We start from the raw sequence: 24807 nt of genomic DNA on the forward strand, positions 1-24807 counted from the left end.
ACCCCTTTAGTCATTATCTTAAAATGTCAGCTACAAGAGAGTCAACAATGTTTAGTTGAATATCACTGTATTTAAAAACCAATTTATTTATTGTAAGACTATTAATATAATAATTATTCATGATTACTGTTATATATATATATATATATATATATATATATATATATATATATGTTTTAGTATAAATTATTTCTACTTTGTGTTTCAGTTTAGGCCTTATACTGATTTTAAAAGTTATATGCATAGGCCAGGTGTGGTGGCTCATGCCTGTAATCCCAGCACTTTGGGAGGTCGAGGTGGGTATATCATGAGGTCAGAAGTTCGAGACCAGACTGGGCAACATGGTGAAGCCCCATCTCTACTAAAGATACAAAAATCAGCCAGGTTTGGTGATTGACACCTATAATCCCAGCTACATGGGAGGCTGAGGGAGGAGAATCACATGCACCTGGGAGGTGGAGGTTGCAGTGAGCCAAAGTTGTGCCAATGCGCTCTAGCCTGGGAGACAGGGTGAGACTGTCTCAAAAAAAAAATTATACGCATGGGTAGGTTATATTATTTCTGAATTTCATTTCAGATATTGGTAAAGAGATTTTCAAAATACGTGTTAGAAGAAGTCAGTGATGGTCTATGGGACTGAGAATTTCTGCTCTAGTGGAGCCAACTGTCTCTTGGTTGAGACCAAGGAAGTGACCCAGCACGAGAGAGCTTCTGCACTCCAAGAGCCAGCTTCATTGCTTTTAGAAAAGATTCGACATGTCAAAAGTTGACTAACTTTCTTTCCTCGAGTGATATGAGTTATTTTGGTTGTTCCTTAGTTCTTACATGGGCGACCTTAGTGGGGGGTATTTCTCATCAATTTGATTGCTTCTTCGTAAACTCTTCTAGCTTTATGCATGGGAGGACACAGTGCAAAAGTAAACCTCCAAGCCCAAGATGCTTTTCACCTTGAAAACTGTTTGTCATGAATGTACTTCCTGACATGGTTCCTTCTTTGGAAAATCCTTATCATGAACTCAGAATGGCAGGGCCATCTTTTGGTTATTGTTCCCAAGAAATGGTTTTAGCCACTAGACCACTTTCTGCACTGGGTTTCTTGTCTCCTTGCCCTGTACAGTAAGACAGTCTGGTTGCTTCAGCAGGAAGGCTCGGCTGCAAGACAGGTGGGTGGTCCCTGAAGAGAGCGCCTCTTGTTTTCCTGATGGACCCAGGCCCTGGGAAGCACGCCAAGTGTGAGGCTGTGGCTCCAGGACGGAGTGCTTCTCCCCTTGCCTTTAAGAGAACACAGGGGGCTTAGCAGTGTGCAGATGTGGACCTTGCTGGGGCTGCCAGGGGATGCAGGCTCATGGGGAGGATAGAGGAGGCAGAAATGTGTGCGCACTGATTAGCGTGCCATAGACTACAGCACAGCAGAGGCAAAGAAAGCCATCTAAGCTGTTGTTAACTCAGAGTATCTGAGGATCATCACCGTCCAGGTCACCCAGGAGCTTATTAGAAGTGCACAATCTCAGGCCTCACCCCAGACCATGAATCAGATCCTGTGTTTGAACCACATTCCTAGGTGACTCCCAGGCACATTATAATTCGAGAAGCAGTGCTGCTTTTACCTATACTCAAGCCCTCACCCTTCAGACCAGTCCAGTAAGCCTTCCTTTCACATCCCCTCGCCCCCACCCCACACTCTGTCACCTGGATCTTGCCCATTCCTCCCTGGCATGTCCCTTAGTCCCTTAGGTCTGCATGTCTGCCCTTCCTCATTGGTCAGCTCTAGCACAGATCACTGTGTTCACCTTGCCAGTCCCAAGACCTTGCCAGTGCCTGACTGAGAGCCAGCTCCAAGCTGAAGGCTGCTCAAATCAGTGAATGAATGGATATGTGATCTACATGGCAGAAATAAACACCTGGAGTTCGCAGAAGGTTAAGTGTTTATTTGCACTGCTTTTTAGACTATCTACCAGGCAAAAAAAAAAAAAAAAAAAAAAAAGCACACAGACTCTTTCCAAGGCATAGATATTAGACATGAACCTCAGACCGTGGCATTTGGGATTTCCAGAGCATGTTGTTGAGGCACTTTTGTACCCAGAGGCACATGGAATTTGCCAGGCTGTAGGGAGTGATGTGCTCTCAGGGGCTGCTGCTGCCAGTAGCCTGGTGAGGTAGGGAAAATAGCAATGGACGCACACTCAGGGTTCAGCACACAGCCTGCCTGCCTATCGAGAGCTGATTGTCCAGCAGGTGGCACCTGTTCCCTCCTGCCACCCACCTTGGAATCACTTCCCTCTTGATGAGCACCTTCAGCCACAGGTGGGTGGGACAGGGAGGCCATGCACTGGGCTCTGCTCTGTGTCAACATCTTTGGTATACGGAACCATTCCCTGGCCCAGGGCAGGCAGCCAGTACACACTGTCGTTGGCGATCATTGGTGGGTCTCCATTGCCCATGCTTTCCCTGCCTCTCATTAGTAAGAATCGATGGACCCTTGTTATGCCAAGGCAATGCTAAAATCTCTGCTTCACCTGCCCCTTTCTTGGCAAGGCGCTCTGTGGGCCACAGCTGATGCTCCATCAGTGCCAGTTTATGAGACAAGCTTCTGTTTCTCAGCCTTGGGGCGCCAGATGGAAACTACCTGCAGGAAGACCTTCCCCGGCATGACCTTCCCTCTATCAGTCATGTGCCTAATGAGCTAACCTTGCAGTGGGCTTCCCCTGCTTTTCACTGACGAACCCTCAAGAGCTCCATAGACATGAGCTCACAAAACCTCCCTGGGGGGCAGGGGCGGCCTCATTTGTGACACTCTCTCTGGGCAGCCTTCACCGGCCCTACTCTCTTCCTTCCATCAGAAGATGCCTTAAGGCCCAGGAGACTCACCGAGACCTCATCCCCTTTGTGTTCAAAGATGCTGTTTTTGATGGAAGATCACCTGGTTCTGCAGGGGGTTGGGGCTCAGCTGAGAACACCTGCCTCTCCACAGGGGAGGTAAGCTAGAGTCAGGAGGAAGCAGAGAGGTTGGCATGTGACTGGTTGGCAGATATCCTGTGGCTCCAGTGGTGCTCTCTCCTCTTGTCCCTTGGGACAGCAGCGTTTTAGGTTTGTAGCTTTGGTGGCAAAGTTGCTCCCCACTGTTTTCAAATGTAATGCTCCGTGAGGAGGAAGTTGGAGCCAGTGTGGTTTTCTGGGTCCTCTGCCAGTGAACCTTTGGAGTTCCCAGTATCTTTCCCCAGGACCGACTTAATGAAGACAGTCCTTCAGCCCAGGCAGGGTCCCTGGAAGGGCTCAACTCTGACGCCAGGGAGCTTTACTCCCTAGGGTGTTTTCTCTCTCTCTCCTCCTTGGGCTGATTTCTAAAGGGTCTGTTCTAGGCCTTCCTGGGAGACGTTCAAACAACAGATGGGAAGGGTGAGAAGGCACAGTGGTTTAAAGGAAGCTCATCACCAGCTTAAAGGAGGGAAGGAAATTAACACTTGTTCTCAAGCCAGGGTTCACTAATGGCTCTGGCAGGGAGGTGACTTCACTCTCACAGGAGGATCAGTTTGCAGGCTCCATGGTGACTTCTGACTTTCAGGGTAAAAGTCTCCCCCACTCAGCAAGGATGAGGTGGAGCAGCTTCAGCCCAACCCCCTCATCCTCCTACCATTGGGGAAAGGACCAGGCACAGACTCCAGGCGGACTCCCTGCTTTTGCTCCCCCCGGCCCCCATAGCCCCTGCTCACTGGTGGCTCTTCAGCCCCGTGCATGGCTGCAGGGGTGTGGCTCTGGGCAGAGCTGTTGTCCTCCCTCCCCCTTAGAGCCCCAGCTCTGCAAGAGCCTTGGGGAAGTAGCAAGAAGGGAGTTGCAGGGGTGGGGAACGCAGGGATAAATCGGACCTACCACAACACAGGCCTCTCCTGTATAAAAAGTGTGTGTATATCTCTGCAAATGTCACAGTAGCATGATCTGCTCTTCTCTTAACTTACGGCACTTGCTTTTAAGTCTACACGTTGAAATCTCAGAGATCCAAATTTTTAGCTAGCTACGTATAATTGCAAATCCTGTTATATATGTGGAATATATGTAAATACACATCACACACATATCGCATATGTGTGTATATCATTCTGCATACATTTGAGTCCCAGGAATTTGGACCTCAAACCTCCTATTTGTACACAGTTACACTGCTTTGCACCACCAAGAAAAGAAAACCTAACAGGCTCAGGGCACCACCCCTTGTGTGCCTAGTGTTCAGAGCCCAGGGCAGGCACCTCACACGTGGCTCGTCTTTTCAGCCAGGGCGTTGTCTGTGGGCAGCATGAACTTGATGGCACCGTCCCTCTCCCAGCCCCTCCGGATCCTGGCGAGTCTGCGGCTGATGCAGGGCAGGAGAAACAGGGCTTTGGCCAGGATGACGACACAGGGCACCAGCAGCGTGAGCGTGAAGGTGGGAGGCAGGTAGAACTTGTAGCGGCTCTCCTCGAAGGCGCGGGTCCAGCCATAGGTGAGCGTGTGCAGCGTGCTCAGCACCAGGGCCGCAAAGCCCAGCGAGGACTGTGGAGGGAAAAGAAGGCTGGAGTGAGGGCGAGGATGACGGATGCAGTGATCCTGCCAACGACTCATCTGCTGGCCTGGCAAAGGGGAAGGAGGGTGGCTTTAATACGGTGGTGGGTTGGAATCCCAGCCCTATCACTCTCTTTGTGTGATCTTATGGTAATTATCTCAACTCTCTGTGCCTCAGCTTCCACAACAGGAAAATGGGAATAATGCTTCTGTGCTGAAGGTGTCTAAGGACTGACCAATTCATGTGGATTCTGTACGGTAACCATGCTTTTTCCTTAACTTTGTTATTTGTATCTCTGGAGGATGCTGGATGATTTCAGATGGAATTAAGTTCGAAGAAGTTTCAAAAACATTTAAGGCCTGCTGCAGTGGCTCTTGCCTGTAATCCCAACACTTTGGGAGGCCTAGGCGGGCGGAGTGCTTGAACCCAGGGTTTCGAGACCAGCCTGGGCAACATAGTGAGACCCTTTTTCTACAAAAAATACAAAAAAATTATCCAGGTTGTGATGGCATGTGCCTGTTGTCCCAGCTACTTGGGAGGCTGAGATGGGAGGATCATTTGAGCCCAAGAGGTCAAGGCTTCAGTGAGCCAAGATCGTGCCACTGCACTCCAGCACTCTAGCCTGGGTGACAGGGCAAGACCCTGTCTCTAAATACATATATATTTATTTATTACTAGTTTAGTGGGCATTTGAATATATATTAGAGTAACAAGTGTCTGCCAAAATCATAATTTCACAGATAACATTTGGCCTAAGTTAAGATCAGATAAAAAGTGGATTGATTTTAAATTAGCTTGAAGATAAATGCAGAGTAAATAATTTACAGATGGCACATGGATTTGGCACCAGCAGTGAGGGGGACTCACAGGGCCTGCAGTCTGTGTGAACTGGCACCGTATCCAAAGCCCCAGAACACCACACAGATGCTCTCTGTGCACACCAGACCTTCACCTCCTGCCCCAGGCTGGGTTATAAACATCCCAGGTGGTAACCCCGCCAGGTCTCCTCTTCCATCTGGAGGAGATTAGTGACCGTGGGGAGAAGAGACCATCCCAACTCCAAATGGAAATGGTCTCGGCCCTTTTACAATGGAGCTTCCCACCCCTTGAACCACGTGTGGGCTTTTGTGGGTCACTTCCAGCCAAGAGCGGCTCACCCACCACCCAAAACATGACTTTCTGTAGGAGCTACAATGTGGAAATGGCTGGAAAGTGCTGCTCTGTGGCTCCAGCCTCTTTGCATGTACAAGTTTTTATGGACTATCAGGGAAGAGATCCAGGTTCTATTGTTGGTGCTGGTTCAACTGATGTGAACTCTGGGCAAGCCACTTAGCCAACTTCAGGGAGGTAAGTATTTCCCAAAGCTAAAGCTAGAGGTGGGGGGAGTGCTGAGTAGATGCAGCAGCCTCCATCCAGTCCCCTAGACAGGACAGTCAGTGACACAGCAGAGGGTACCGAGGGCAAGGGAGGAGCGGCACAGGGGGGCTCTGACTGAATTCTGGTACACCAGGGAGCCACTGAGAGATTTGGGGCAGGAGAGCCCTTCCATGTCTATTACACAGGGATGGACATAGCAGTGACCCATCAAGCAATGAACACATAGACATTTTCTCCAAGGAGACATTGCGAGGGTTTAATCTGAATGTGGCGGCACACTGAGACCTCTGGGTCCTCTGTATGGATTGAGCCTCCTGGATTCTCTTCTAACCAGCTTGTCGGCGTCAATCCAGAGGCTCGGCTGAGACACTGTCTCATTTGCACTTCCCTCAGAAGTGTTTCTAAGTGGGTCTGATTCCACATGGGGCCTCATTCTTGCCCCTCCCTGGTGTGTGTGTGTGGCCCTTCGTTTGCATCTGCTCGAGGACAGACACCAGGATGGTGAACGTCAGTGAGTGAAAGAACATGGTGTGAGAGAATTGCTTGTCATGCTTTTGCCAAACATAGTAATAAACATTTTCCAATGGCTGCACACTATAATTTCACAGACAGATTCTCACATACAACACTCTTGGGCCCAGGTAAAATAACCAAATAAAACCTTCTCTATCCTTCCTCACCCTCTCTGATTCTTCTTCCCACTTCTGGAACCTTCTTGGCCTGTCTTTAACAACTTCCTGGCTTACCATGAAGCGTGAAGAAGCCATGGTCGCCTTTGTGCTGTCACCCCCAGTGTATTTGTATCATTTTAATGTGGTCACCTCCCAAAGAGAACCCTCCTTGACTGTTAGCCACACATAAACAAGTCCTTGCCATTGCCAGAAGTGTCCAATTCCAAATCCCCTGCAATTTCTGAACCACTCCGACTTTTCTAAATGCGAACCTCTTGGTGTGGAAGACTGTGGTTAAAAAGGTCCCCAGCACTGACCATCAGGAATAGGTCTTGAAGTCAATCACCCTGTCGTTCCCCAGCCAGGTGCGCAGCCCTAACTAACTGTGGGACCTCCCATCCCTCCTCTTTGTGGACTTACAGGCGTTGCCAAGATGGCTGGGAAATGTGCTTTATCCTGGAGACTTTATCAGTCTGTGGCTATCAGACTGTGTTTTTCAAAACTTGCTATACATTAGAATCACCTGGGGAGCTTGGGTAAGATATTAGTGCCCAAGCCCCACTCCCAAAAATTCATATGAAATTCGTCTGGGGCAGGACGTGGGCATCTGTTGTTTTTTAAGTTTCGGCAGAGAAGGCTGATGTGCAGCCAGGACTAAATCACTCATTCAGGAGACTCTCGTCACCACACCCTGCCAGCTTCAGGTTGAAAAGTCCACACCGGCCCCTCTGCCCAGGTCACTTGACTGGGGAGGGTCTGGACCTATCTCTTCCTTAGAGCCACACTGAGAGAGCCTTTGGTGTCCACCTCTGTGTCGTGGGGCTTTCCCAGAGGGTGTAGCAGTGGGAGCCCATGCAGACCGGGAAAGCCAGCCTTAGTGGCCACAGCAAGACCTTTGAATCTCCTTCGGGTGATATACCCTGTAGCTCCAGTGGTCTGTGTCAGCCACCGTCCCCAGCCCCTGACCTGGAGAGTGATGAATTTTGCTGGACACTCTGGGCTCTGCTCGGGGACAGTGTGGAGACGTTGCTCCCAGGCCCACCAGCGGCAGTCAGCTCCTTCTGTTCATATAGCCTCGTGCTTGTGCCATCCAAGATCCCATGGTGCAGACAGCAAGAAGCTCCAGCCTCGGGCTAGTGGTTCATAGCAAGGGCTGACAGTCAAAGGCCAGCCAATAACACAGGGCCTTTGACTTCCCAGTCCCAGTGGGAAGCCTGCATGATTCCAGAGTGTTTGTTTCCAAAAACTCTCTCTCCTTGGGAACAATTTAAAAATCCCAGAACCCAAAGAAGCCCACAAGAAGGAGAGGGATTGTCATGAGGCAAATAATAAAGACCCCCAAGCTAGGGCCATTTTTATTATACGTAAGCTTGTTAGTAAAAAAGAAACAGCCAGGTGGTTGGAGCTCCTGCTGGTGCCCAATTACTATGGCACAAAGGGGCTCTGGACAATGGCTCATGAAGTTGGGGTCAGGCTGGTCTTGTCATTATTTCAGGCAGGTGGCTGCAGTGGGCAAGGTCACACGCAGTTCCTCTAGCTCTGGGAGAGAACTTAGGTTCTAAAAGCTGAACCCTCATTTTTCTGCACAGGTGAGCTGCTCTGACTGGGGTATTTTGCAATCTAACATCTAACAATATTTAACTGGCTGAATTGGAACACTTAGAACAACCCAAACCAAACAAAAACAATAACAAAAAATACCCAAAGAAAGACAAAACAAAATGTAAAACTTTGAAAACAGCTTCGGGAACGAAAGGATAAATGCATGCTCAAGTCACCTCTTTGTGGAATCAACACACGGTTTCAATGGTTTTTAGCTGAACAAAGTGTCTGAGATGCTCATACCAGAGCGACTTCACCCTGAATGTGGGCTGGGTAAAATGAGGCTGAGACCTACTGGGCTGCCTTCCCAGGAGGTTAAACATCGCTAGTCACAGGGTGAGATAAGAGGTCGGCTTCAGATCCCTTGCTGATAAAATAGGTTGCGGCAAAAAAGCCAGCCAAAACGGACCGAAACCAACATGGTAAACGAGAGTGGCCTCTGGTCATCCTCATTGCTCATTATACACTAATTATAATGCATTAGCATGCTAAAAGATATTCCCACTAGCGCCATGACAGTTTACAAATGTCATGGCAATGTCAGGAATTTACCCTATATGGTCTAAAAAGGTAAGGAACGCTTATTTCTGAGAATTGCCATCACTTTCCTGGAAAACTCATGAATAATCCACCCCTCATTTAGCATGTAATCAAGAAGCAACAATAAGTAGAAGCAGCTGAGCAGCCACGCAGTTGCTCTATGGAGTGGCCATTCTTTTATTCCTTTGCTTTCTTAATAAACTTGCTTTCACTTTACGGAGAGTATGGAGAGACCCCCAATTTTTTCTCACGTGAGGTCCAAGAACCCTCTCTTGGGGTCTGGATCGGGACCCCTTTCTGGTAACAAAAACATTACAGATCTGGATCTAGGGGTCAGCCAAGGCACCTCAAGAACCATGGTTGTCCCCATAGCCTGGTGTCTGCTGTGGTCATGTGTGATAGGGGAGGGTGTTGGTGCTCGGGTAACTTCTCACTGGCCGTGCTAACTTTACAGGAGAGGGTTGCAGCTTACCTCAGAAGCCAGCATGCCACTGTTGGCTGCACGCATCCTGCATTTAACATGTCCAGCTCAAATCCTCTCGATGACCGTATGGGGCGGACACAGACACAAGTGAGCCGCAGAAGCTCCGAGAACGTAGGGCGCTTGTCTGATGGTACAGGGCAGGTAAGTGGGGGTCTTGGGACTGAAATTCAGGGTTTCCACTTCCACTGCCTGTGTTCCCTCCACTGGAGGTTGCCACATACCGCAGCACGCGCACTTATCAGCCACCCAGGGAGCTGCAAAAACGGACTGCCAGAGCCATCCCTCAGCATCTGAGTCCATAGATGGGAGGCAGCCTGGGTATCTCTTATTTCTCTGAGAGAGCTCTGGCTTCAACCTATTTGACAGGGACTCACAGTAAGAATGTTTTACTCTGCTGCGTGGTAGACAACCAGGTATGCTATATTTGCAAATATAACTAGCAAACCCAGGCAACTGAAAAAATATCCTTACAACATGCAAAACACTCCACTGTTTTCTTGGTTGTTATATTTTATTTCATTTTAAAAATGCTGGTTGTGATCCTCTGAATCAATGGCATGACTCACTAGTGAGTGTCCACCAGTTTGCAAACACTGACCTGGACCACTTTGAGGCCCAGGGCTGGAGTTCCCTGGTCTCCGTCTCACTGTCCCCCACTGAACTCCGAAACGGATGGTTGGCAGCTTAGTCGGGGATAATGGAAATGTGACCAGATACCCTAAGAATAATAACAAAATGCTTTTTATTTTTCTTTCACACACAGTATCTCACTGTAGCTCATAAAATCCCTGCAGGGCATTAACTCCATTTTTCAGGCATGTAAACTGAGGCTCTTGGAGCAGACCTGCTCTGCCCACAGTTACAGAGCAGGGTTGTGGGGAGGGAAAGCTAGAACCCAGGCTTCCCTGGCACTGACAGTGCGTCTTCCGTATTGGCATCTGGTTTTTATGGATGGAAGGCAGGCATTGATTTCCACAAGTAAAATCCTGCCTTTCTACCCACCTAAGCCCCTCCCTGCTCTTGCAGTGGCAAAAGGACTGTCCTATTTGTATTTCAACTCTTTAATATGTAAAGTAGAACGCAGCTGCTAGGGTCTCAGTCAGCTCTTGCTAACAAAATCAAATCCACCGGCTTTCTCTGGCAGCCAGAGCCAGGGCATGTAATCTACGGCTGCTTAAGGGAGCAGCTTTCTGGTGAGGGAAGCAACCTGCAGTCCGTTTTAATTGTGAATAAACCATGCACTCCGGATACTCCAGGTGGGAAGAGGAAAATCCTAGATTTGGGTGTGAGACGCATAAGGATTAGCAGCAGATAACTAAAATTCTTCCCTCTCTCGTATGCTAGCGTGCGTCAGCCCTGAGCACTCCTCCAGGGACCTTCCGAGATGAGCAGAGCCAGGAAGATTCAGAGACAGACACACTTTAAAAAACATACGGCTACAACTTGGTGTTGTTCCAATGGATGTGAAGCATCCCTGGTCGGGCGCAATTAATTTGGATTACATAAGAGCGTTACGCTGTCACTGTCCCTGAGTCCTGTACCACGTCCTCCCTGCACAGATTTCTGTTGATGGTGGGGGTGGATAGGATGGCTGTTCTCTGCCCTGATGCAATGACAGCATACAGCATTAGTCAGCTACCACCCATGGGAGGGGAGGAGTTAATCCGCCAACACTGACCTGCAGATTCTGTGTGGAGAACAGTGGGAGATGCCAAAGAAATGTAAACAATGTCCCCGCCTCCGTTCCCTTTATCATGGAAAGATGGCTCTGCCTGTCTTGTTCTCTATTGCATCACAGGCCTAGCAGGATGCCTGGCATGAAGTAATCGCTCAATAAATGTTGAATGAACAAATGCATAAAGAAACTCTTGCCACTAGCAGCATTTCCCAGAGTCTGTTCTGTGGAGTGTTTTTTTTTGTTTGTTTTGTTTTGAGAGACGAGGTTTTGCTATGATGTCCAGGCTAGAAACTTGAACTTCTGACTCCTGGAAGGATTGCTCAAGCTCAAGGTTCCTCCCACCTCAGCCTCTGTGAGTAGCTGGGATCCCAGGCACACGCCGCAGTGCCCAGCTTGTGGAGTGTTGTCAGCTCTTATTTGGAAAAAAGGAGGGGGAGGGTGCTAACGCTCCAGTAGGCCTGGTTGACAAAGGTTTGTTTGTGGTAGATGTTATTAGAATCTTTGATGTGCCAGAGTGCATTATGATCTCCTAGGGGGAAGCATATCTTTTCTCAAGTTTATTTGATGACAGACCTCCTTTTTTTTTTTCTTTTCCTTTGAGAGGAAGTCTCCCTCTTGTCCCCCAGGCTGGAGTGCAATGGCACGATCTCGACTTACCGCAACCTCCACCTTCTGGGTTCAAGAGGTTCTCCTGCCTTGGTCTTCTGAGTAACTGGGATTACAGGTGCCTGCCACCCCACCCGGCTAATTTTTGTATTTTTAGTAGACACAGGATTTCACCATGTTGCCCGGGCTGGTCTTGAACTCCTGACCTCAGGTGATCCACCTGCCTTGGCCTCCAAAAGTGCTGGGATTATAGGCATGAGCCACCGCACCTGGCCGACAGACCTTTTTTTCTGGATTTTTTCATAGGAATGGCATTTTTGGGAAAAAGCTGTGTGGCATCCCCTATAAACTGGGGTCCTACTGCTCATCTCCCATCCACCCTGCATGAATCAAGGGGTTAAGGGGAACAGAGCCAGGTTGAGATGAGGGGTAGAGGGTGGTGGGCTAGGCCCTTTCATTCCCTAGCCACTGACTCCTACCTACAGCAGCAAAATGTCCAGTGACTTCATGTCATTCAATTTTGTTTGGAAAGCTCAAGAATTCTAGAAGCTGAGAATGGTGGACCCAGGGCTCAGTGTTCTGGTCTGTAATTTTTTCACATGCCTGTGTCTGGCTTCCTCATGTGCTGGGAGGTTAGGCTTGTAGCGGGCAGCCCCTATCAGAAGGCTCGGATAGGCCTTCTGCGCCAGCAAGGCCTGGCATCTGACTGAGTGGCTGCTGTGCGGATGATCAGAGCCCAGACAGGTCTTGAAGGCAGAGTACTTGCTCATGAGAGGTGAGCCAGGGCCAAGCTGAAGCTCACTGACAGACAAGACACTACTTTACCTGAACGAAGCTGAACTCCCTCCAGTTGAGCGAGTTTGCAATGGACGGCAGTGAGGTCACGGCCAGCAGGGACAGTGTGCCGAGGGCCAGCACTCCCAGGGAGAGGTAGATCTCCATCCGCCAGACCTCCTCCTCCACCCAGAGGTGGCTCTTGTTGGCCAAGACCTGACATGGATGGAAGGAAAACCATGAACGCTGCGCCAAAGGCTGGTGCTCTGGTCGGGCAACAATGAAGGACACGGAGAAAGACAATATGGCGGGTGCTCACACTCCACCTGCCACTACCCAGCTCTGGGATGAGCGTTTCTCAGGCACTAACTCATCAAATCCTTAAAACCACCCCATGAATTAGAGATCGCTATTGTTTCACTTTAGAGATGGAGGAAATGAGACACAAAGATCAAGTCACTTTTCCAAGGTCACAGGTAGCTAACAGATGCAGAGCTGGGATCAGGACCTACGCAGTCTGGCGCCAATGACCGGGGCTCCTGGGTCTTTCACACATCAGCCAATCAGAACAGTCACAGCAGCAGAGTAAGGAGTCAACCAGAAATACAGCTCATAGGCATGGCTCCGCCAAAGGGTTTTCTGCCTCCAAAATCCCAGGACAGGAGAGAGGAGCTCTCCTAGCTCTGAATCCCCTCAGCCAATGAACTCACACCTTCACTGGCTGCTTCCCTTTCCAGCCTGTCTCACCCTGAGCCTTCTGTCTTCGTGGGCCCCCACGCTGCCCCTGTCACTGGCTCACAGTCAGGACATACAAGACACATACAGGCACTGACCCCCCCAACATTTCCTGACCCAAAGCTCTCAGCCTCCCGTCTTCCTACCCAGTTCTCTGTTTCTGTCTGGGGCACATGGTCTGGGCTCAGCTTTGCCAGGTAAGAGAGACTGATGGCCATTCACCAAGCAGTTCAGCAAGCACTTAGAAAGCACCTACTGTGCACCAGGCCCTGGGCTACAGAAAATAAAGAAACCAGCCCTCATCCAGCCCTCACAGAGATCTGAGGCCCTCACCAAGCTCCAGGACACATAAACTGGGGAGCCTCCATGAACCTGGAGATTTCTACCCCTTCTCTCCCCACCTTGCAGCTGAGCCCCCTCCTAGCTACTCACTCACATAGTGCCCTCACGAGGAAGAACTTTTATCAAGGTGCAACTAGACCAGGTATTAGAGTTCCTGGAAGTCACGGTGTTCTCTGCGAAACACTGAAATGCTTTAATTCTGTAATATCAGCAGAACAAGGGACAGTATTTCCATTAGAAAATGTGACTGCACTTTAATAGGCAGCCTCTCAAAACAGAATGACTCATACAAGTTTTTTGAGAAACAATTTCCGCAGCAGAAAAAAAAATAACATGAGCTCAGTTACCAGATAAAATATTAAAAGTGGATCCACTGGGCTGAGCAAAATGGTTGTAAAGTTTATAAAAGAAGGTTTAAAGAAACAGAGAAAATGCCATCCATTGGGCGCTTTTCCTGCAATTTGTGAAAAACGATTGCTTCTGTTAGGGCAAGTCTGGCTCACTTTGGGGACTTTAAGCCACTAAGGGACCAGGAGTCTGGGGACCCAGCCTCTTGTTTTGACCACCAGTGGCATGTGACTCTGACAAGTCTGTCTCTGGGCCTCAGTTTCTCTACCTAGGAGGTTTGGATGAGATCGTGTCTGAAATTCTCTTGATTTTGCTTGTGTGCCTGCTGCGGTTGAAGTCACCATTAGCTGGAGAGACATGCAGGGGGCAGAGAGGTCTCCTCCACACCTCTGCCCGGAGAAGTCTTACTCACAGCTCGCAGCATGAATTGAGTAAGTCATCTCCGCGCTGGAAGCTGTTTGTCCTTCCTTAGTCATTCCTCTCTGTGTCTCGGGAAGATCAGGCAGTTAATGTCACAAGTCAGAGTTTGGATGATTACACACATACCACATTTGCTTACAAAATGTCTTGTTTTTTTCCTCTAATATTTCCACTCTGCAATGACGGTGGGAAGGGAGGGATGATGTGGGCAAGGGAGAAGTGGATGGCGAAGACCCGTGTAAGGATTGAAACTAAGTCAGCCTTCGGAGCCCATGAGATTCTCGGCCAGCTTACTAAACCACAGCGCTGTGCTCAGAGCTCCCTGGTGACCAGTGCCACACATGGCTAACTGGAACGGAGGTGTAACAGCTCCCCTAATAAGTCTATGTTTAGAGATGAACAAGTTTACCACCTCGAGAAGGCCAAGGAGAATGGTCATCAACAAGAGATGAAAAGACAGCATTCAGGTGTGGGATGTCCCTCTAGGTTGCAGACCAGACACTGAAGGACCAGTGAGGCTACAGCATCAGCCCCTCTCCATGACTTCACAGCAGGTGATGGATGGGAAGAGAGTGGTACTGACCCGCTGCCTGCCAGACTCAGAGGAGGTATGGCAGGGTGTGGAAGGGCAATCTGGGAGCACGGAGACCACAGGCCTGGATTCTGATGCCAGTGCTGCCACTGGTGGGCCATCATGAGACCCTGGATGGTCCCTTTCCTGGCTCATAGCATCACTGTGTCTTGCTGTGTTACTGAAGGACTAAACGGATTACTTTTGTGGAATGAGGAGCAGGAGACTGGTCCACAGTGGGCACTTAATGTAATGAATGGCTGTTGTTCTTGATGGCGATGAGGCAGTTAGACTGGTTCTTGCTCCAAGCTCTACCTGCGCTCCTCTTAAGATGCCTGGTATTGGCTTTGTGGGGGCCAATTTAAAAATCAGTCACTCAGTGAACATGGACTGTGAACATTTGTTAGGAATCATGGACCCCGAGGTGTGGAAGACCCAGTCATGGACTGCTGAGTCAGGTATGAAGTGGTGTGTAGGAAAAATAATAGACGTGTTTACAAAATACAACAGATTGCAGAGGCAGGTCTGGAGAAATAAGGGGATAGGCCGGGGGAGCTTAACAGAAGTAGGGTTTGGAAGGAGAAATAGGAGTTGTCCCAGGGTGAGTATTCCAAGCCAAGAGGAATGAGCTCTGTCCATTTAGAGGATAGTACGGGACCCAAGTGTTGATTTGTCACAGAAGGCGAGATGGTGAGGCTTCAGAGGGAGTAGAGCCACATAGTGAGGGTTCTACATTATCCCAAGGACATGGCAGTCACTGAACCTTTTCAGAGCAACATGGTCAAATGAGAGTTTCATACCATCCCAGGCCAGCCATGTGCAGATGTAGCCATGTGCAGATGTAGTGAAGGCAATAGGAGACCAGTGTGTAGGTTAAACATTTCTTTGATCTTGATCTTTGATTTTGATCTTGAAATGTATATCTCTAGGGAATACACAAGCAAATCCAAATGCCCTATACAAATATCAGTTATTGTTGGTAACAGTACTGTCTGTTAAAATGGTCTCAAAGGTTTTCTCTATAGCTGGGATACAGTGTTGCCTCCTAATCTACAGACTCAGGGCTGTAAGGAAATCTTGGAGGAGTTTCTTGTGGCTGAACTAATGTGCTCCCTTGACCCAAAGGGCCCAGTGGGCAGCCGGGGTGGTGAGTGGCCATGTGGGGACACTGTGGTGAAGTGCCCACAGGCTGGCAGTGGGCCTGAGCTGCCCAGGAGGCCCTGCTGTTGGGGGCTGAAGACAGAACAGCCTGAGGTACCCAGGCCCAGAACCAAGGGCATGGCTTATCACAGATCATACAGCATCTGCTTGGATGTCTCCAGGCATGGCCACCTCCCCACATCTGGGCCGCTGTGTGTCAAGCCCCTGACTCCCTTTGACCATCCCCCGGATATACCCACATCAGCCCTGGTTCTGCCCTCAAGAACTCTGCAGAACAAGTGTAAGCCCCTTTGCGTGAGAGGCCTTCCATGTCTCTGACTGATCTCATCGTGCGGGAGGGACGGTTGCCTGGCAACCTCACCAGGGTCTGCAGCCCTAAAGAGCGTTGGGACTTGGGGAAAATTACCTTGCATGCACCCCTCTGTGCCCTGGTATTTGCATCAGGGCAAAATTGGGTTAACAGAATATCAGGGAGAGCCTTAGCAGGGTGGAGAATTTAGACAAAGGCAGTTGGATGGTGGCAGCAGAGGGAGGGAGGAGTGGTGTGTCTTGTGCCCTTGGGAGTACTGGGGATCATTACTGTTTTTCCCACTGCCACTGGAAACACCTGCCAGCTCAGGGGAGAGGGCTCCCGCATACAGGGAGTGGGTTTCTCCATGCAGATCTGCCCCCTCCTGGGCAGCAACATTGTATCAGTCCCCGAGGAGCTGGCAGAGCCTCCTGCCAAGGGGCTGGCTCTTTGTAGAAGTCAGTAAGAAAATATCATCAAAGAGCATCGCAAACATTAGCACTAGGAGAGAGCTTGATCTAACATCAGGACCCTGAGGACAAAAGAGGGGCGGTGACTGGCTCAGGGTCAGGATCTTCATTCCAGTCAGTGACAGCCAGGCTTCAGGTCTTCACGGCACCCCACACCAGCTGAGGCAAGGAGCCAGGCTGGTCTTTCTTATTCCTTTCTGTGGCCCCAGGGCATTGCAGAGTGGGTGCTCAGTGAGTGAGTGAATGAATGACCTAGTTCTGAAGCACGTACTCAACTGTTAATCTGTAGAAAGCAGCGTGGGTATAAGCATGCATCTGGAAAATAGCTGGATCTGAATCCCGGCTCTGCTACTTACTGGCTGTGTGACTTTGAATAAGTTACTTAACCCCTCTGCGCCTCAGATTTCTCATCTATGAAATAAGGATAGAATAGCACCTGCCTACATGGATGAGATAGAGTTAAATGATTTCACAGTGATGTATGAAGCTCTTAGAATGGTTCCTGGAACACGGCGAGCTCTTGTTAAGGGTTCATGTCTCTGATTTCTTCCCTTCCTCTCATTTCTGTCAAGCATCTTGCTTTTCCGCCTGAAGTCTGGGGTTCTTACTCTGTCTTAGGAAAGTCCGAGCCCACAGATGCCATGACGCTTGTGTCTGTGGGTGGCGAAGGATGAGGGCAGTTGAGTAGCTGCCGGCAGAGAAGCAGCAACCCTGACAGTGAGTAGGGGCTGAGGTCTGTGGTTCTTGAGGGGTGCCCAGCCCTGCTTCCCAGTCCTGCCAATCCCCCATCCTCGGAGGGGATGGTGCTGTGCTAGGTAACCAGGGGAGGGCCCAGCCTCACCAAGGTCCCTGCATCCCAAGCAGGAGCAGGAGCTGTAGGGGCCTCCAGGCTGGAACAAGGGGTGGATGAGAAGTATCTCACCAGCACCTGGGCCGCCAGCCGCTCTTCCCTCCTTCCTGCTCTGCTCACATAGCACTCACTCTGCAAGGCCTCCTGGGCCATCTTCAAAACTGCACCCCCACTGTCCATCCCTGCTTTTCTTTGCCCCTTAGCACTCCTGACCCTCTTCAACGCCCACTATAACTCACTGCTTTTTTGTTTAAGTTTGCCCCAACTGGGCTGTACCTCCAGGGGCAGGAATTTTCATCTGCTTTGTTCACTGATACTCAAATTCTTGGGCAGGACACGGGTGCTGCCCCATCGGAACAGAATCTGCAGTTGGCAACATGAGGCTGCACCCATGGGTATCGGCTACTCCTGGTTGGTAGAGGGCCCTGGACAGGCACGTGCTGAGTGCCAGAGGGAGGAAGGGTGTGGGGTTGGTACCTGCTTGACTGCCAGGTTGACCAGGTCGTAGCGGTGAGAGCGACGCAGCGGCAAGCAGAAGCTGTAGAGCGCGTGCAGGGCAGCGCAGAAGAAGCTGAGCAGCCCGATCTGCTTGCGGTGCTGCAGCCAGTGGTCCAGCCAGTCGGGGAAGCGGTGGTACTTGGTGCCGCGCTGCAGCTGCAGGGTGGCCGCCAGCACGCCGGGCAAGTACACCAGCGACAGCAGCACATAGGCCACGCACGGCAGCGTGGTGTTGACCACGGACACGGGCAGCTTGAAGAATTTGTTCTTGCTCTCCTGCACGTAGGGCTGCAGCACGTCCCGGACAAAGTTGTAGGCATAGAAGCAGATGAAGAGCCCCAGGGCCAGCAGGGTGGGCACCTTCCAGGCAGGGAGGAGGCGCAGGGGCATGGCCTCCATCTCCCGGGCTGATGCCAGGGATCCCATGTCCACAGGCATGAAGCCCATGGCGATTGCCATCTCCGAAACAGCACGCTTGGCTTCTGGCTGGTCACTGCAGATGGGCACCTGTGGGAGAAAAAGTGGGGCAGTCAGATGGGGTCACAGGCCACCGGAGTGGGCAGGGCCTCACTGAGCAGCTGGGGAAACCCAGGGCCAGAGGGGCGGGGACTTGACCAAGTGAGCTGCCAGTCAATGGCGTAGGTGGGAGCCAATGGGGCTCTGGCTCCCAGGCCAGGGGTCTTTTCTCTGCCTCCCGGGTCTCCCAGCCTCTGGCCCAGCTGCCCAGCCAGGCCAACTACTCAAGGAGGGAAGCTGTGAGCAGTAAGCGTCTTGCCCAGCTCATGGACATCAGCAGCCACAAGCAAAATGGTCATCCAGGCAGCCCCCATGAGTCCCTGGAATGGCTACTTCCTTCCTGCTCTGCTCAGCAAAAGACTTTTGTGTTTGGTGCAGAATGTGCAGCCATGGCTGCAGCCCCATCCCTCAGTTAGGAATCGTGCCCCTTGATGATGTCCGTGGGCTCCAAAGGGCCCTCAGCCAGTGCATAAGGCCTTCTTCCACAAGCCAGCCAGAGCCTGCCCTCTCCACCTTGAAGCCACTGCTCTGGCCCACGAGGTCCCACTGCAGGTACATGGGAGTCTTCAGATCCTAAAGCAGTCGTGGGCTTTGCTGACACTACATTGGTCAGTCTAGTCTCAAAACACAGACTGAACACGACTCTGCACTGGGCTTAACATATATAATCTCTCAGCCTTGCCATGAGCCCGCAGGGAGGTACTACTGCCCTCATTTTTCAGATGAGAAAACAGAGGTCTAGGAGCATTGTTTCTTATCTCTGCACCTTTCCAGATTGTTCCCTCAGTCCGGAATGCACCCCCGGCTCCCTGAGCCTGACAACATGAGGTTGGCTCAGGTCAAAGCCCTCCTCGAAGTCTTCTCCAGCCAGCCTGCTTGCTCTGTTCCCTCCAGGCCCTGCACTCAACACTCCCCACTGTTCCTCCTGGTTGCCCCATGATGCAGCCTGCATTTACGGCCCTGTAGTCAGGTGTGGCTGGGCACCTTTAAACTGTCCCATAGAGCCTGGCACCTGGGCTGGACTTATTGGTGGGAGTTCTTACACACATGGAGTCTGGCATTTTTTTTTTTTTTTTGCCAAGAAAATGCAGATGGCCTTTGGCATTAAAAACCACCTTCAGCATCGGGAGTCTTGGTAAGAGCTCCTCGTGTCAAGAAATGTATGCAGCTCTAGCTGTTCCATGGAGCCGTTAGCCAGCCCCAGAAAAACCTGCTGTTGACTTTTCTGAGAAATCAGTTCTTGGAAGCCCTTAGAATAAACAAGATAAAGTTTGAGACAAGACTGCTTTCCTCAGGGTCTGGCACATAAGTGTGTTACTTTCCTCCTTCTGAGTCCAATCCTGAGAGCCGAGTCTCTTTCTTTCTTGGCTCCAAATAGCAAAAAGTCAACAAGCTTTTCCTCCTTTCCTTCTAGGAAACCCAGTTATTGTAGCAGAAAGAACATAGGTTTCAGATCCATATGAACTGGGTTCAAACCCCAACTCACCAACTATGGGATTTTGAGTAAGATCATTAATATCTTTGAGCCTCAGTTTCCTGTTCTGTAAAATGGAATTTTGCAGTCATGCAAGATTAGCTACAATAATATACCAAAAAAAAAAAAAAAGGCCTGGCATGCTGGCAGCCTTCAGTGAAAATCAGCCATTTATGTTTATTGTTATGATGGGTATTATTCCCCCAGAACCTACCTGCCTGTTACCATCCCTCGGGCCAGCCTGCAGGGTCCAGGCGGAGATGACATTGAAGGCCTTGACCACTGTGCAGGTGGGGAAGAGGGAGGCCAGGTACTCAGCATTGGACTCCCGATGCTGAAGGTGCTCTTGCTCTGTGGGGTTGCTCACATCCACCAGGATCTTGCCAGCCAGCTGGTCACTGAGACCGCACAGTGAAGAGTAGTGTTCCCGGAACACGGCCACAAAGATGATCTCCGGGGACCTCACTGCCTCCTCCTGGAAAGTCACTTGGGCCGCTGAGGGGAACAGCCCAGCTGTGCGTTTGGGGTTGCGGCTCCCCACCACAACTCTGAAGCCAGAGCTCACCAGGCGTGTGGCCAGGGAGCGGGCAAAGTCCCCACTACCCAGGATGCCCACTTTGGGGGCCTCATCAGGGACCTTGGCAAGGCTGGTATCACTGTCCACCAAGTGGAGGCTGATCAGTGGCTTGTCCATCTCTCTTGACATTTTGGTGGCTGCAAGAAAAGTCAGGAACCTGGTCAGCGGAGGGCTTCTGGACTGCCCCTTCTGCCACCCCCGTCCTCTTGTACATTGTAACAACACGGCAGTCAGACGTTCACCCAGCAGGTGTTCCCCAAGTGCTACCACGTGTCAGCACCAGGGGGACAAGCTGAGCAGGACCCTGTCCCTTCCCTGGGGAGAGCACAGACTCAGGAAGAGCAGAGAGAAGGACTTCTGGCCTCCATTCATTGTCCCTCGTGCTGAATTATTTCCTCAGGAAAAACTGGCGGAGTTGAGTGCTGGGAAAGGGGACTCTGACATTTCCATGACTAATGTGATGCAGTCTATACTTCTTTTTAAAAGGATTCTGCAGTGGACAGTGTCACTAGCCAGGAGTGACTCTGTAACCCCAACCTCACCGTCGCTGGGTGTTATCTTCGACGAGCAGGAAGGGTGAGCACGTCCCTATGCTTGTCTACATTTTGCAGCTTGGAGCAGCCTTCTTTTGCTCTTCCTGAAGGCTGGTGAACAGCTTGAGGGCAGGACCTCAGCTCATCTGACGTTGGACCTTACTGTGTATCACAGCCTGGCACAGAAGAGGTGCTCAGTGTTTACTGAATGAATGAATGAATGAATGAACACAGAGCCTGGCTCTCTGAGGGAAGGACTGGAGAGACATGACAATGAATGGGCCCCTGAGATAGGGGGGTGCCCTGCAATCTTCTTTGCTGAACCCGAGATATGAGCGGATATGGAAGAAATCCTGGGCCAGGAGTCTACAGTAAACTCGGATGGGAAAATTATTATATATTATATATATAGCAACTTCTAACCAAAATTTGCTATTTCCTTATAGGCAACACATAATTTTTCATTAATACTGATCAAGATCATATCATAAATTTACCTGTAAATAATTTTTGCTAATGCCGTTTAAATTCAGCACAAATTTAAAACCATGCTAACCAGATGCAGTGGCTCACACCTGTAATCTTAGCATTTTAGATCAAGGCAGGAGAATTGCTTGAGGACAGGAGTTCAAGACCAGCCTAGGCCACATAGGGAGGTTCTGTCTCTAAAAAAATAATTTAAAAAATTAGCCAAGCATAGTGGCACACGCTTGTAGTGCCAGCTACTCAGGAGACTGAGGCGGGAGTATTGCTTGAGCCCAGGACTTGAAGACTGCAGTGATTGTACCACTGAACTCCAGCTTGGGTGACAGAGCAAGACTATCTCAAAATAATAATAAAAATAATGTAAAAATAAAATTATGGTAGACATTAATATGCTAATAAGGAGGCATGCATACTGCTACTATAATCTTTTTTGAAAAATATTTTCACTGTGCTTCCATATATCACGTTTCCTATGTAACCCTAGGTTATTTTATTCGATGCATGTAAGAAGATTATTCTGAGCAGAAGTCCAGAGGCTTCACTAGCCTATAGTTCCACAGGGCTCAGTAACTCCTATCCTGAAGCAGTGGAGCAGCTGGGATGGCTTTCAACACCCTGCATAGGGGTCCGCCTCTTCCCACTTTTCCACAACACTCTCCTGGAACCTCTGGACACCTGACCAGGTGAGGGAGTGAGTCCAGGGACTGATGAAAAGGTGGGGCAGGGGGGTCCAGGAGGTTGGACCCGGCTCTGCTATGAACCAGCTATGTGTCTTCAGACAAGTCTGTGTGCCTCTCTGGGCTCCAGCTTCCATCTTTGTCAATGGAGATCACAATCTCTGCTCTCAGATGACGACGCAATCTTAAGAGATTTTCGAAACTGTGATTGCTCCTTTTACGAGGCAGCAGTGGCAGCTCCTACCAGCCACCATCGCTGCTGTCAGGGCTTTTCTCCGGTGATGGGCCTCTGGTCCCCACAAGAACCCCAGGAAGTAGATCCAGCTCTCATCCCCGCTTTACAGAGGAGGGAACTGAGGCTCAGAGAGGCTGAGGAAGTTGCTTCAGGCAGCACAGATAATTGAGGGAAGGAAGAGCAGGACGCAGGTGCGTCTGCCTCTGCACTCAGAGCTTCACTCCTCTTACTGCCCAGACAGAGCAGCGAGCTGTCTGGAGATGACCCCGATAGCAGCAGAGCTGGGACCACACTGGCTGGGTAAAATGAGAACTCTAACTACATCTCTCTAAAGGCTGTCCGAGGATGAAATGAGTTACTATGTGTAGAAACTCAGGGCTCTTTTTTGACTGGCATGTATGCACTTGTGTTTCCTAATCTTGTATGCATGTGTGCTTGTATGCACAAGCGTGTGTGTGCACGTGTCCTATTCCTGTGCACATGTGTGTTGTGTGTACTATTCTCTAACTTCTTCGTGGACAGTGGCCATGTTCAAGCCTTCTGCCCTCCTGCCTCCTGGTCCTCTGCATGAACCCTACTGCTGAGGGCTGGCAGGGGCTGGGGGCAGGACGGGAGGTACACATTCTGGAAGTCCCAGAGGCCCGTTCTTGTGGGCTGAGGTGAGGATGTGACTAACTCCAGTTCTATTTATAGAACTGGAGAGGGAGCAGATGGGGATCAGATTGCGGCTCTGTGGGCTGAGGACTGTCTCCTGCACCCAGACCTGCACACCTTCCCGCAAAGCTGTGGACAGAACTGCATGGAGGCTCAGGTGTCCTGGTCCCCTCTGGGTCTCTGCCCAGGGTTGTCTGTCACCTCCCTCTTCCCAGCAGGGCTACAGCCTGTGTTTATGGCTGGGAGCCACGCCTGGCCCATGGGCCTGCCTGCCAGCTCATGTCTGCTATTGTGCAGGCCACTAATGGTTAGTGGCATGACATCCACAGCCGTGTGGCCTCTTCTTCATGGGCACCGACCACCTTTCAGACATGGGTGGCCAGGGCAGGCTGTGGCTTCGGAGAGTTTGCTGTGAGGTTGGTGTGGGTGGGGCTGCCAGGGCCACCGGCAATTAGAGACTGGCTGGGGCGCCCTGCAGCCAGATGGAGGAGGGGCAGCCTGCAGGCCAAGAATGAGGTCCCTCGGACGCTGCCCGTGTGGGGGCTGACTGAGCAAGGAGAGAGAAGATAACCCAGTTCTTGTCCTCAAGCAGCCCACAGTTAATCTTCAGTTTTTAAAAATATTTATTTATTTTTTGAGACAGAGTATCGCTCTGTCACCAGGAATGCAGTGGCGCAATCTCGGCTCACTGAAACCTCCGCCTCCTGGGTTCAGGCAATTCTCCTGTCTCAGCCTACCAAGTAGCTGGGACTACAGGTGCATGCCACCACGTCAATTAAATTGGCTAATTATCGTCAGTTAAAAGCAATTTTTTTAATCTGGTCGGTAAAGTTACACTTGGGGGCACACATTCCTATTACTGCTCTATTTCTTTATAAGTAAAATACATTTAAAATGTACTTATGCAGTAGTGCCCTATAATGTTGTATGTGGTATAAATTACGTGTAAACAAATGTAGATGCAAGGGAGGAGGCTCTATATGTCCTCCCTGCTCCCAGAGAATGAGCCTTTACAAGCCCTGGGGAGGTCCACACATACCCAGAGACCTTTGCCTCATGGGAGGGCCAAGTAGCAGACCAAAGTGTTCAAGGTTTCCTGACAAGGGCACTGACTTCAGAGACAGTGGGGACTGGGAGGATTCCTGCAGGAGGTGGGCCTGAGCTGAGCCTTGACAGACTGAGTGAGTCCAAGAAAAGCACTTCAGAAAGAGGAGCCCGCAATGAGTGAAGGGGAGCCAAGATGGCCCGGAGTGCAGAGACCCGTCAACACTGCGTGTCTCTGGGTGAATGACACGTGTCCACAGCCAGCACCAGGGCTGAGCAAGCCACAAGTGAAAACACAAATTCTTGCACACAGCCTGGCCAACATGGTGGTACCCATCTCTACTAAAAATGCAAAAATTAGCAGGGTGTGATGGCACGTGCCTATAATCCCAGCTACTCCAGAGTCTGAGGCAGGAGAATCACTTGAACCCGGGAGGTGGAGATTGCAGTGAGCCAAGATCTTGCCAGTGCACTCCAGCCTGGGCGACAGAGTGAGACTCCATCTCAAACAAACAAACAAAAACAAAAAACTAATTCTTGCACGGAACTCTTTTCTAGACTGAAAACGTGTAGAGAGGGAAGGGGGAAAGACCTGGGTCTGGGGTTTACCCTGAGTATCTTCTCATGTCAGTGAGAAATACTGGGCATGTCAGTCAGTCCT

General features: G+C 50.3%; 1 protein-coding gene and 1 long non-coding RNA gene across 3 annotated transcripts in view; one reads left to right on the forward strand and one right to left on the reverse strand.

Annotated features, from left to right (window-relative positions):
- Positions 1 to 205: 205 nt before the first annotated feature.
- STEAP3 (STEAP3 metalloreductase) overlaps positions 206 to 24807 on the reverse strand; it is a 39731-nt gene continuing 15129 nt past the window's right edge. For both annotated transcript variants that reach the window (XM_003931545.4, XM_074399877.1), the window contains 4 exons: positions 20155 to 20654; positions 17930 to 18457; positions 12318 to 12482; positions 206 to 4524 (listed from right to left, as the gene is read on the reverse strand). In XM_003931545.4, coding sequence (XP_003931594.2) covers positions 4243 to 4524; positions 12318 to 12482; positions 17930 to 18457; positions 20155 to 20646 — 1467 coding nt within the window. In that variant the 5' untranslated portion in view covers positions 20647 to 20654 and the 3' untranslated portion in view covers positions 206 to 4242. The remainder of the gene's footprint in view (positions 4525 to 12317; positions 12483 to 17929; positions 18458 to 20154; positions 20655 to 24807) is intronic.
- On the forward strand, positions 4517 to 11069 carry LOC141584635 (uncharacterized). The gene is made up of 3 exons (XR_012517795.1): positions 4517 to 4791; positions 9179 to 9349; positions 10553 to 11069. It is a non-coding gene; the product is annotated as an uncharacterized LOC141584635 (long non-coding RNA).

The sequence above is a fragment of the Saimiri boliviensis genome, chromosome 5, assembly GCF_048565385.1.
Source record: "Saimiri boliviensis isolate mSaiBol1 chromosome 5, mSaiBol1.pri, whole genome shotgun sequence".
NCBI classification, from domain to species: Eukaryota; Metazoa; Chordata; class Mammalia; order Primates; family Cebidae; genus Saimiri; species Saimiri boliviensis.